At 42.5% G+C, this 13,782-nt stretch overlaps 1 protein-coding gene and 1 pseudogene across 7 annotated transcripts in view; one reads left to right on the top strand and one right to left on the bottom strand.

Moving 5' to 3' along the window:
- NFATC3 (nuclear factor of activated T cells 3) overlaps positions 1-13,782 on the bottom strand; it is a 151,203-nt gene that overhangs the window by 37,435 nt on the left and 99,986 nt on the right. For all 7 annotated transcript variants that reach the window (XM_017342314.4, XM_008257512.5, XM_002711632.6 and 4 more), the window contains 2 exons: positions 13,483-13,538; positions 12,360-12,486 (listed from right to left, as the gene is read on the bottom strand). In XM_017342314.4, coding sequence (XP_017197803.1) covers positions 12,360-12,486; positions 13,483-13,538 — 183 coding nt within the window. The remainder of the gene's footprint in view (positions 1-12,359; positions 12,487-13,482; positions 13,539-13,782) is intronic.
- Positions 1,040-1,486, top strand: LOC127491362 (small nuclear ribonucleoprotein G pseudogene; annotated as a pseudogene).

The raw sequence follows: 13,782 nt of genomic DNA, 5'->3' as shown, positions 1-13,782 counted from the left end.
ATACATAAAAAGTTTCTACAACTCAACAAGACTAGAGATTGAATGTGATCCAGGCAATGACCTAGATAGAGAAATACATGCATGTGTGTGTATATGTATAGAGAGGTAGGCCAGTTCTTCTCTAAGATTGCTAATTACAAAGATCTAACCTAAACATGTCATCTGTTGAGAGCCTGAGAATAAACTCAACAGAAAGAAAAACAATGTTAAGATAAACAAAGCTTGAGCCCTAATACAACATTACTTGAGTTGTCCCATGTCTGAGGCCAGCTTTCCAATTAACCTTTCAATTATGGGGGTCAATAAATTCTCTTTTTTAGGGATGTGGAAGAGCAAGATCCAAAGAATTAAAGTCTGGATTTCCTCTTCCACTGCAAACAAAAAGAGATTAGCTACCTTCCAACCTTCTTAAAATATTGGCTTTTGCATAGGTTTTATATGTAAGAATAAAACAATTGGTACACCATGGTGTACCAGGTAAAGCTGCTACATGCAGCACCAGCATCCCTTATGGGCGCAGGTTTGAGTCCCAGCTGCTCCACTTCCGATTCAGCTCTCTGCTATGGCCTGGAAAAGCAGAAGATGGCCCAAGTCCTGGGGCCCCTGCACCCCCACAGGAGAACTGGAAGCTCTTGGCTTCGGATCAGCTCAGCTTCGGCTGTTGTGGCCGTCTGGGGAGTGAGCCAGCAGATGAAAGACTTTCTCTCTCTGCCTCTCTGTAACTCTTCCTTTTTAAATAAAAAACTCTTAAAAAAAAAAAAAAAAGAATAAAACAATTAAGTCTGGAGCTTGTGCTGTGGCTTAGTAGAAGCCTCTGGCTCTGGCACCAGCATCCCAGATGGGTACCATTTTAAGCCCTGGCTGCTCCTCTTCTGATCTAGCTCTCTGCTTAAGGCCTGGGAGAGCAGTGGAAGATGTCCCAAGTGCTTGGGCACCTGCACTCAGAGGAAGCTCCTGGTTCCTGGCAGCTCTAGCCATTGTGGTCATTTGAGGAGTGAACCAGTGGATGGAAGACCTTTCTTTCTGCCTCCCCCTCTGTCTGTAACTCTGCCTCTCAAATAAATAAATAAAATCTTAAAAAAAAAAAAAAACACAATTAAGTCTGCCAAGTAGACACCATAAACAAAGCTCACCTTTCTGAGTTGAAACAAACAAAATTATGCACAAGAAGTTATTGAAATTAAATGGTATCAGACATGTTCAAAAAATATTGTGGGAATTTGATCCCTTTATAAATCTTATGATAGATGATGTGTAGAGATGGCTACTAGTTGGGAAACAGAGCCATCGAAGAATGGCAGTAATACAAGGAAATAGTGTCACCATGTTAGAAGCCTTGGAATGAGAATAAACAAAGGCTCTCCCACAGACAAATCAATGTCCCCCCCTCAACAGTCCAATTTTACTGTGATGTAAAAACTGGGTGATGTATACTTTCATATTAAATTTTTGTTAAATTTTGAGAAATTTACAACAATTCAAAAACCTTCAATTTAGTCTTATGCTCTCAGTTGGTATTATCCATAGCAGAGCTGAGGCCTGTTATTCCAGCTACAGAGCAGAACTCCCACCCTCAACCAGAACAACAATCTGAATGTCAGTCAACTACTTAGAACATAGATTATACCTCCCCACAGGCACAAAGTTAACACATGAGCTTGTTTTTAAGATTTATCTATCTATCTATTTATTTATTTGAAAGGCAGAGTTACAGAGAGAGAGGGAGAGAGAAAGAGATCTTCCATCCACTGGTTCACTCCCCAAATGGCCAAAATGGCTGGGGCTAGGCCTGGCCAAAGCCAGGAGCCAGGAGCTTTCTCCAGGTCTCCCACATGGGTGCAATGATCCAAGCTCTTGGGCCATCTTCCACTGCTTTTCCAGGTGCATCGGCAGGGAACTAGATCAGAAGTGGAACAGCTAGGACTTGAGTACCCATATGGGATGCTGTTATCACAAGGCGTTGGATCAGCCTGCTACCCCATGATGCCGGCCCTGAAAGTTTGTTTCTAATGCTGCTCCTAAAAGCCTCATTATTCCAAATCTAGAGCTAAGATGGTACTTCTCATGTAAATAACTTCTATTGGGCCCCAGAGAGAGACACACTGTTTCACTAGCTTCAAGAAAGGTGGGGTAGGGTGGGAGATCACTCATTAGAAGCTCTGAAGTTAGAGGCTTGGCAAAAGTAGTTTGAGCAGCACCATTTGGGAAGAATATTATACTCTACTGTCAACAGCAAGGAGGATTTGTGAATCAGACATAAATACTGGGAAATATCTGTATTTCACAAAATAAGCTGACTGCTAATTTTAAAAACTTAAAAGAATCAGCCATTGGGGCCACCACTTGCAGTTCTGGCATCCCATATGGGGACTGAGTCTCCCACTTGGGTGCAGGGGCCCAAGGACTTGGGCCATCTTCTACTGCTTTCCCAAGCCATACCAGAGAGCTGGATCGGAAATGGAGCAGCTGAGACTAGAACCAGCACCCACATGGGATGCTGGCACTGCAGGCAGGGGATTTAACCACTTCTGATTCAGCTCTTTGGTATGGCCTGGGAAAGCAGTATGTGGCCCAAGTCCCTGAGTACCTGCATCCAATTCCAGCCTCCTGCTAATGTGCAACCTGGAACACAGCAGATGATGGTTCAAGTATTTGGATCCCTACCACCCATGTAGGAGACTCGGATTGAGTTCCAGTCCCCTGGCTTTGGCCTAGCTGAATCTCTGCTGTTGGAGGCATATGGGGAGTGAAAACAGTGGACAGATCTCTTTTGCTCTCTCTTTCAAGTAAAAAGAAACATAAATAATTTGTTAAAAATATAAGCAACTTAGGAATGTCTAAGATTTGTATGTGTAAAAATTTTTAATTATTTGCCATAAATATCAACCAAAGGATAAAATCTCTAACACAAAGAATCATACAAATTAATAAAATAAACAAATGACACTAAGTAAACAAACAGAACATCAAGAAGCTATTAAGCTTCTCAGGAAGCTATTAAACTTCTGTCGAACTGGGGCCAGTGCTGTGGCACAGCAGGTAAAATTCTGTAGAACTATCCATTGATGAAGAAAACCAAAATGTCTGGTTTCAAAATTATATATGGAAGGCCCAGCACCGTGGCTCACTTGGCTAATCCTCCACCTGTGGTGCTGGCTTCCCATATGGGCACCGGGTTCTAGTCCCATCTGCTCCTCTTCCAGTCCAGCTCTCTGCTGTGGCCTGGGAGGGCAGTGGAGGATGGCCCAGGTGCTTGGGCCCCTGCACCCACATGGGAAACCAGGAGGAAAGCGCCTGGCTCCTGGCTTTGGATCGGCACAGCACAGGCTGTAGCGGCCATTTGGGGGGTAAACCAACGGAAGGAAGACCTTTCTGTCTCTCTCTCTCTCTCTGTAACTCTACCTGTCAAATAAATAAAAAATATTTTTAAAAATTATATATGGAACAATTCCATTATCATTTTTAAAAAACTGTGTTTAGGGGCTGGCATTGTAGCTACACTGTGCTACGATGCCAGCATCACATATCACAGCACCGGTTTGAGTCCTAACTGCTCTGCTTCCAATCCAGCTCTGTGCTAATGTGCCTGGGGAAAACAGCAGAAGATGGCCCAAGTACTTGGGTTCCTGCCGTCAAAGGGGAGACCCAACAGAGTTCTGTGTTCCTGGCTTCAACCTGGCCCATCCCTGGCTGTTGTAGCCATCTGGGGAGTAAACCAAAGGAAGATCTCTTTCTCTTCCGATCTCTCCCTCTCTGTCACTCTGCTTTTCTAACAATTTTTTTTTAAACAGCTGTGTTTATATATACATATTAAAAAGGATCAAAAAGAACGCTATGACAGTTTCGGAGTAAAAAGAATTTGGGTGTTTTAAAATATTCTTTCAAGTGGTCAGCATTGTGGTATAGCAGATAAAGCTGCCACCTGTTACAGTGCCATCCCATATGGGTGCCAGTTTGTGTATCAGCTGCTTCACCTCTCTGCTAATGGCCTAGGAAAAACAACATAAGATGGCCCAAGTATCTGGGTCCCTGCCACTCCTGTAGGAGACCCAGAAGAAATTCCTGGCTTCTAGCTTCGGCTTGACCCAGGCACTGGCCATTGTAACCATCTGGGGAATGAGTCAACAGATGCAAGTTATCTCTCTGTCTCTGCATCTCTCTCTGTAACTATGGCTCTCAAAAATGAATAAATAGATCTTTTAAAAAATATTCTTTAAGGGGCCGGTGCTGTGGTGTAGCCCTGGCCTGAAGTGCTGGCATCCCATATGGACACCAGTTCTAGTTCCAGCTGCTGCTCTTTGAATTCAGCTCTCTGTTATGGCCTGGGAAAGCAGTAGAAGATGGCCCAAGTCCTTGGGGCCCTGCACCCATGTGGAAGACCTGGAAGAAACTCCTGGCTCCTGGCTTCAGATCAGCACAGCTCTGGCTGTTGCAGCCATCTGGGGAGTAAACTAGTGGGTGGAAGACCTCTCTCTGTCTATACCTCTCTCTATAACTCTGTCTTTCAAATAAATAAAATAAATCTTAAAAAAAAAAATTCTTTCAAGCCATCTTTTTTAAAAAAATTTATAAACATTTAATCATTTTAAAAAATTCATTCAGAAAAAAAAAACCTAAATGCTAAAGAGAAAAGACAGTAATTAAGCATAACAAAGATATCTAAACACTTCTGTGTGTCCATTCTTCACTCTGCTAGTGTATGCCACTTGTTCTGTATTCTGTCAGTGATAAAGTCAGTGACAACAGCAATAGTCCAACCAAATGTTCTCTCTTCCTCTTGGGCTGAACTGGTTTCCTTCTCATATATAAGGCTCAAAAGCTGATAATATAAAGAGAGTATATTTTTGGGACCAGCGCTGTGGCATAGCAGGTAAAGCCACCACTTGCAGTGCCGGCCTTTCACACGGGCGCTGGGTCAAGTCCCAGCTGCTCCACTTATGCCATGGCCTGGGAAAGCAGTAGAAGATGGCCCAAGTCCTTGGGCCCCTGCACCCAAGTGGGAGACCCGGAAGAAGCTCCTGGCTTCTGATCAGTCAGTTCTAGCTATGGCCATCTGGGGAGTGAACCAGATGATGGAAGACCTCTCTTTCACCCTCTCTGCCTCTCCCTCTCTTTCTGTTTAACTCTTTCAAATAAATAAATAAATCCTAAAAAAAAAAAAAGTATATTCTCTCCTGTCTGCCTTTTAATTATTACCATTATGAGATGGTAATCATAACCTCTAATCTCCTGACTCTACTGCTTTGTCTTGAAACCCCAGAAGCTCTCTCCCTTCTTATTCAGGTTAAATTCTACATACGGTCCCACATTTCAACTGCATTTGGTAATACCATTGGACAGTTTATCTTTGGTAAACCCAACTACAATAGAGCCATAATATCTGTATTTTACTGCCTACCCTGAAGAATCCAAGTGCTGTTTAAGAAAGTTACACAGCAGGGAAAAACTATCTATAAACTCATGAATATCAGCATCAAAGGTGTTCAGTCAAGTCTAGAATCCTACTAAGTTTCTATAGTGAACTTACTCTTCCTCTCATTACAACTAGTTCAAACCTCCTCCTTGATCTTCAAACTACCAAATCGCCCACACACTCCCAGGCTCACAACAGAAGCCTTCATGTCACTATTTGCAGAAAAAAAAATAGAAGCTACCATAGGAAACTCCCTAAACTCTCCGTCACTAAGTCTACAATCTTTACTAATCCATATCCGCCTTATCTATATTTGTTGTTTCCTCCTATACTTCCTCCTCCCTTTGTTTCGTCTTCCCCTTCTGGATCTTCTAAGGTCCATTCCAACCTCTACTTTAAAAAAAAAAAGAAAAAAAGGTAGGTTTGTTTATTTATTTGAAAGTCAGGGTTACACAGAGAGAGGAGAGGCAGAGAGATAAAGAAGTCTTCCATACAATGGTTCACTCCCCAACTGGCTGCAACAGCCGGAGCTGTGCCGATCCGGAGCCAGGAGCCTCCTCTGGGTCTCCCACACGAGTGCAGGGGCCCAAGCACTTGGGCCATCTTCCACTGCCCTCCCAGGCCACAACAGAGAGCTGGATCAGAAGTGGAGCAGCCGAGTCCCAAACTGGTGGCCATATGGGATGCTGTTGCTTCAGGGCAGGGTGTTAACCTGCCACACCACAGCGCCAGCCCCTATTTCATTATTATTTGAAATGCAGAATTATAGAGATAGAGAGATAGCTTCCATCACTGCTCACTTCGCAAATTCCTGCAACAGCTAGGGGTGGGACAGTTCAAGTCTAGGAGCTCTATCTGGGCTTCCCACTTGGGTGGCAGGTACCCAATCAACTGAGCCATCATCCACTGCCTGACAAGATGTGCATTTGCAGGAAGCTGAAGAGGAAGCAGAGGTGGGACTTGAACTCTGGCTCTCTATATGGAATATAGGCATCCCAAATGGTGGCTTACTGTTGCACCTCAAGGCTTGCCTCACAATCTCTACATTTTAAATTTTATCCTTTTCCATCTTTCTCAGAAACCTGATATTCCTTATCATCACGGATGCTGTCTTCTCTAAATACTTAAAACATTCTTTCTATGTGAATTACCTTTGTAACCTTCTTGGGCTTATCCCATATAATTCTCACTCTCCATAATAACTAATTTGAGAAGCCGGCGCCGCGGCTCACTAGGCTAATCCTCCGCCTTGCAGCACCGGCACACCGGGTTCTAGTCCCGGTCGGGGCGCCGGATTCTGTCCCGGTTGCCCCTCTTCCAGGCCAGCTCTCTGCTCTGGCCCGGGAGTGCAGTGGAGGATGGCCCAAGTCTTTGGGCCCTGCACCCCATGGGAGACCAGGATAAGTACCTGGCTCCTGCCATTGGATCAGCGCAGTGCGCCGGCCGCAGCGCACCAGCCATGGCGGCCATTGGAGGGTGAACCAATGGCAAAAGGAAGACCTTTCTCTCTGTCTCTCTCTCTCACTGTCCACTCTGCCTGTCAAGAAATAAATAAATAAATAAATAAAAATAACTAATTTGAGAAAAGATTAAAGTGATCATTGACACCTTATAAAGAGAATGGAGAAATATGGGGGATTTTTTTTTAAGATTTATTATATATTTGAAAGTCAGAGTTACAGAGAGAGAAAAGGAGAAGCAGAAACAGAGAGAGGTCTTCCATCCTCTGGCTCGCTCCCATATTGGCCATAACGGTCGCAGCTGCACCGATCTGAAGCCAGGAGCCAGGAGCTTCCTCTGGGTCTTCCCATGCAAGTGCAAAGGCCCAAGGACTTGGGCCATGTTCTACTGCTTTCCTAGGCCATAGCAGAGAGCTAGATGGAAAATGGAGCAGCAGGGACTAGAATTGGCACCAATATGGGATGCTGCCACTGCAGGTGGCGGCTTTACTCACTACACCACAGCGTCAGCCTGGTAAATGTTTTTTGAAACATGAATCTGATCACATCACTTCCTTATTATAGCTCAATTTTCTCAAAAGGTTTCACATATTACTGAGCCAACCCACTAGTCATAGCCCCAATCAAACATGTCCAGTTGTCCAGACAATTGTGACATCTTCAGCTTTATATGGTTAAGAAGATAGTGACCTTGACACAGTATAAATATATGTGCAATCCATCTTAAGTGCAATTCCTTATACACCCAAGTTGGTTCTTCTCTAATGCCTCCTCTTGTAGTTATATTTGATTTTATTACTAGTTTTCATTCAAATCCACTGGGGAATGGGATGATTTTGTTTTTCTTTTATGGTCAGGAGTTTTTTCCATTTTGAAGGTCTTGTGAGAAGACATGGTGAGTAAGAGTCAGGTACACTCACCACAATGGCAGAGAAAAGGAGCTACAGCTCAGATTTTATTACTCTTTTAAGACTCTATGATTCTACCAACCACATGCTGCTACCATTACTTCTTATTTATTTTTATTTTATATAAAAGGCAGAGACAGATCTTCCATATGCAGGTTGACTCCTTGAATGCTGAAACTAGGAGCCAGAAACTCCATCAGGATCTCTCACATGGGTGACAGGGACCCAAAACTTGGGGCATCACCTGTTGCCTCCCAAGATGCACATTAGCAGGAAAATGAATCAGAAGCTCAGTTGAGATGCAGACTGGGAACTCCACTACAATATGTGGGAATTCAAATAATATCCTTTTTCTTAAGGATTATTTATTTATTTAAGAGGTAGAGTTAAACACAGAGAGAGGGAGAAATATAGAGAAAGGTCTTGCATCCACTGGCCCACTCCCGAGATGGCCTCAATAGCTGGAGCTGAGCTGATCCAAAGGCAAGAACCAGGAGCCTCTTCTAGGTCTCCCACATGGGTACAGAGGCCCAAGCACTTGGGCCATCTTTTGCTGCTTTCCCAAGCCATAGCAGAGAGCTGAATCAGAAGAGGAGCAGCTGGGACTTAACTGGCGCCCATATAGGGATACCAGTGCCACAGGAGCAGGCTTTACCTGCTGGCCCCCCAAACAGTATCTTAACTGCTGTGACAAATATCCACCCATCTGCTATCTTTGATCTGGAATGTTCTTTGTCTTTATCATAGTAATTACTAGTATAGATTCTATTACCTGGGTTCACTTACTACCTTTGTGACCTTAGTTCATTCATTTGTAAAACAGAGATGGCAACATTTCTTCAGGGGTTATGAGAGAATAAATAAGTTGCTGTGTGTAAATAGCTTAGAAGAGCACCCAGCACACACTAAATGCTCTCTATGTTTGTTGAAGAAAATAAACAAACATAAGATATATTCTAAGATAACAGAAACCCAGATTCTAGAACAAGACTTCCTGCGTCTGAGTTTGTCTCTAAGAACTGTATACTGTGAGATCTATGGTATATTATTTAGCCATTCAGTTTCCTCACTTAAAAGTAAAATAACAACCTAATAGGTCTACTACGAAGATAAATAAATTAACATGGAAAGGGGTTAGAATAGTACCAAGACCACATCAAATGTTATATATTACTATTATTTTCCAGTTACCATCTCCATTATCATTTCTTCACAGAATCTTCAATCTGTTAGTCTAGGGTCTCTTTCATTTGCAGTCATAGAATTGTATTTTTTAATTTAAGAATCATTATCTCAGTTTCTAATTATAAATTTGTAACTTATTTAGTGACTTATTAACTTCTTAGTGACTTATTAACCTCCCATTAAACTATTAAGTTCCATTCAAGAAGATACTGATACTTATACACCCAAGTTGGTTCTTCTCTAATGTCTCCTCTTGTAGTTATATCTGATTTTATTACCAGTTTTCATCCAAATCCATTGGGGAATGGGATGATTTTGTTTTTGTTTTGTGGTCAGGAGTTTTTTTTGCCACTAATAGGCATCCCAATATTAATGAATGAATGAAATGGCTAACTAAAATATTTTTGAAATGTTTGACAATATGACAAATTTCTGAAATATTTAATACCCAGTAATATATTAACATTATCAAATAATAAGTAATAACTTAATTTTAATATTTGAGAATATAAGTAGCCTTTGGATATGTTAAATGAAATATAACTAGGCTATAAAACACATGAACAGGGCAGGCATTATGGTGCAGCAGGTTAGTCTGCTGTTTGGTGTGCCAGTTTGACTACTGGCTACTTTGCTTCTGAGCCAGCTTCCTCCTGTATTGTGGAAGGCAGCAGATGATAGCTTAAGAGCTTGGATCCCTGCCATCCATGTGGGATACCCAGAAAGAGTTCTCTGCTCCTGGCTTTGGCCTGGACCATTCCTGTTTCCTACTGGCATTTGGGCAGTGGAACATCTGACAGATGATCTCTCTCTGTCATTCAAGTAGATGAAAATAATAAACATTAAAAAAATACAAATAGCCATTAATAATCTGCAATCCCCCAAATATTTACTCTTTACATTTTTTTTTAAAGATTGATTTATTTATTTGAAAGTCAGAGTTACGCAGAGAGAGAGAGAGAGGTCTTCCAACTGCTGGTTCACTCCCCAGATGGTTGCAACGGCCGGGACTGTACCGATCTGAAGCCAGGAGCCAGGAGCCTCCTCCGGGTCTCCCACGTGGGTGCAGGGGTCCAAGGACTTGGGCCATCTTCCACTGCTTTCCCAGGCCACAGCAGAGAGCTGGATCAGAAGAGAAGCAGCCGGACTAGAACAGGCACCCATATGGGATGCTGACACTTCAGACCAGGGCCACAGCACCGGCCCCTACTCTTTACATTTATTATAAACCATTTAAAATTTTTTGTAGGGGCCACCGCTATGGGTTAGTAGGTTAAGCCTCTGTGTGTGGCCCCAGCATCCCTTCTGGGAGCTGGTTTGAGTCCAGTTGCTTCAGTTTGACCCCAACTCCCTGCTAATGGCCTGGGAAAGCAGTAGAAAGTGGCCCAAGTGCTTGGGCCCCTGCACCCATGGGGGAGACTGGGAAGAAACTCCTGGCTCCTGGGTTCGGATCAGCCCAGCTCCTGCGGTAGTGGCCATTTAGGGAGTGAACCAATAGATGGAAGATCTCTCTCTCTGCCTTTGCCTCTGCTTCTCTGTAACTCTTCCTTTCAAATAAATAAATAAATATTAAAAAAAAAAAAAACTGTATTACAGTGTAGCTATAAAACTCAGGAACTATGCCATTAATGTTCTATACCTTACAACCACCCACAGTAAGGTACAGCTGCTGCTTGTCAAAATGAAAATCCAACAACACATTTTTCATCTGATTGGGAATGGTTAATATGAAGACATTATGGGCTGGCGCCGCGGCTCAATAGGCTAATCCTCCACCTAGTGGCGCTGGCACACCGGGTTCTAGTCCCGGTCGGGGCGCCGGATTCTGTCCCGGTTGCCCCTCTTCCAGGCCAGCTCTCTGCTGTGGCCCGGGAGTGCAGTGGAGGATGGCCCAAGTGCTTGGGCCCTGCACCCCATGGGAGACCAGGAGAAGCACCAGGCTCCTGCCTTCGGATCAGCGTGGTGCGCCGGCCGCAGGGCGCCAGCCGTGGCAGCCATTGGAGGGTGAACCAACAGCAAAGGAAGACCTTTCTCTCTGTCTCTCCCTCTCACTATCCACTCTGCCTGTCCAAAAAAAAAAAAAAAAAAAAAGACATTATGAAGTAGGTACACTACCTTTCTGCAGTGCTATGGGCACAAGGGGAGTTCATGACCCAGGGACACAGTGTACAACACCTGCCTTTCCTGCAGTGCTTGTTGTGTTTCTTGATAACCTTCTGAAAGGATTTCAAACCTACAATCCATCTTCTATTTTTCTTTATAAAAAATCACTGCAAAATAACAATTGCTAACATATCAAATACTTAAAGTCAACATAACCTTCAGATTAGGTATATGTTGGTATTTTTATTATTATCATCCCATCTTAAACATTCTTTGTTTTAAAGATTTATTTATTGGCGCCGGCACTGTGGCATAGGTTAATAAACCTCTGACTGCAGTGTAAGTATCCCATATACATGCTGGTTTGAGTCCTGGCTGCTCCACCTCTGATCCAGCTCCCTGTTAATGAACCTGGGAAAGCAGCAGATCACCCAAGGACTTGGGCCCTTGCACCCACATGGGAGACCCTGAAGAAGCTCCTGGCTTCTTGTTTCAGCCTTGCCCAGCCTTGGCCATTGTGGCCATTTCAGGAGTGAACCTGCCTTTCAAATAAATAAATAAATAAATCTTAAAAAAAAAGAGATTTATTTGAAAGGCAGAGTTACAGAAAGAGTGATAGAGAAGCAGAGAGATTTTCACCCATAGGTTCACTCCTTAAACGGCCACAAAGAGCAGAGCTGTGCCTGGTTAAAGCCAGGAGCTTCACCCTCCCACATGGATGCAGGGGCCCAAATACTTGGGCCATCTTCTATTGCCATCCCAGGCACATGAGTAGGGAGCTGGATCAGAAGTTGTGTAAAGGGACTTGAACTAGCACCCATTTGGGATGCCAGCATTGCAGGCGGCAGCTTAGCCCACTACATCCCAACACACCAGGGCCTCCACCTTAAACATCCTAATAATGGGATTCATTGAATAACTTTATTCATTATGAAAGAAAGCTTGGCCTGGCCTTGTGACACAGTGTGTTAGGCTGCTTCCTGCAATGCCGGTAGGAGTCTCAGCTGTTCCACTTCCCATCCAGCTCCCTGCTAAAGTAGGAACAAAAAAAAAAGATGGCCCAAGTGCTTTGGCCCCTGCACTCCATGTAGCAGACCTAGAAGAAATTCCTGGCTCCTGGCTTTGTCCTGGCCCAGCCTCAGTTATTACAGTCATTTGGGGAGTGAACCAGCAGATGAAGATCTCTCCCTCTCTCTATAACTCAGCTTTTCAAATAAACAAATAAATATTTTTTAAAAAGGCAAAAAAAAAAGAAGCTTGATAGTAAACTATGATAACAGCTCCTCATACCTGGTGTGTATGTAAAACGTTGAGACTGGCTTTTTTTCCTCTTGCCATTGCAAAGATAAAAGTGCACCTGCACTGCAGCTGTAACTGCTGGGTTATGATATGGAGGAACTTCAAGGACAATGTGAGCCTAAGAAACATGGAAAGCAAGATTGTGTTACATGCAGATCTAAAAATGAAATGCACCTGCTAACCTTAGAGCAGTTCATGAATCTTAACTACAAGTCTCCCCCATCATAGATAATCATGCACATCAACTGGTCATGTAAGTCATCTGGAGATTTACTATATAGCTACTAGTCTTAACAGAGATAAGCCCCTTCCATCATTCAAGGAACGACTCCTTTTTATTCACTCAATTTTGAGTTTCTAGATGTTGCCAGGAAAAGGAGGTTTGTAGAAATAAAAGGTCTTATATACTACTGAGTGAGATACTTTATTTTACTGAACATTACATGTTACCACACATCTTAAGAGAAGCCCCTTCTGGTTTTTAATCATGTTTAATTTTTCCCAAAGTGTGCTATCGTTTAGACTTCTTATCTTAAATTTTACAGTCAAAATATTCTAAATTGGCAGTACATAAAAGGTGTACCCATTTAAAAAATAATTTTACACAAGAAGAGTGAAAACCTGTAGCCCCCACCCAAATGCAATCCTCAATCTAACTGTTACCCCTGAGAAGATTCTGTGTATTCCAACCAGGATGAAAGTATCACAGTGAAAGTTTTCACTGCAGAAACCTGGAAGACTTAAGTAGCTTAGGAGTTAGCAATGCTGTATTAAATACACAAATCCCTATGAGCTTGTCTACCATCCTCTGCCCATTATATATCTTCTTTACTGAATGTTCTGATTTCTTCACTGAATTCAGAGAAATAAATTAATGATAATTTCAATAAGAACCTTCCCATAGTCTTCATTATTCTGACAATCATTTCCTTTTTCTTATACACAAAAAAGAAGAAAATGGTTTACTTTTCCTAAATTTTAATACCAGGAAAATATCTCACTCATACATTTCTAAAACTTTTTCTTTTTCTACTAGCTAGTATAGGACTCCTCAGCACTATTCAATTTTCTTAAATTAAGTTTCTTAAATATTTAAGAATATTAAATTTCTTACCCCTTGACATTTTTCCCTGATTATTTTCCCCTCTACCTCCCACTGAGGTCGTCCATCTATGGAAGAAAAAATTTACAGTTAAAAAGCAATCCAAGTCAGAAAGCATACAACAAAATCTAATGCATGAAGTAATCATAAATTTATCAGATAGAGAAAGATTCTCTTGCTGACTTCCTTTATGAAATAAAATGTATACTCTTGGGGAAAAAATAGGGAGAAAGACCTTGGGCTACCCAGGTTAATAAGCCTCGGGGTGTTTTCTACCCCATCAAACCAAATGATGCTTGAAAACCCTCACAA

Source organism: Oryctolagus cuniculus, chromosome 18, assembly GCF_051225735.1.
Source record: "Oryctolagus cuniculus isolate XC-2025 breed Fujian yellow rabbit chromosome 18, ASM5122573v1, whole genome shotgun sequence".
In the NCBI taxonomy this organism is placed as follows: Eukaryota; Metazoa; Chordata; class Mammalia; order Lagomorpha; family Leporidae; genus Oryctolagus; species Oryctolagus cuniculus.
Note: the sequence above shows the minus strand (reverse complement) of the source record. Positions and strands in the feature narration are given on the sequence as shown.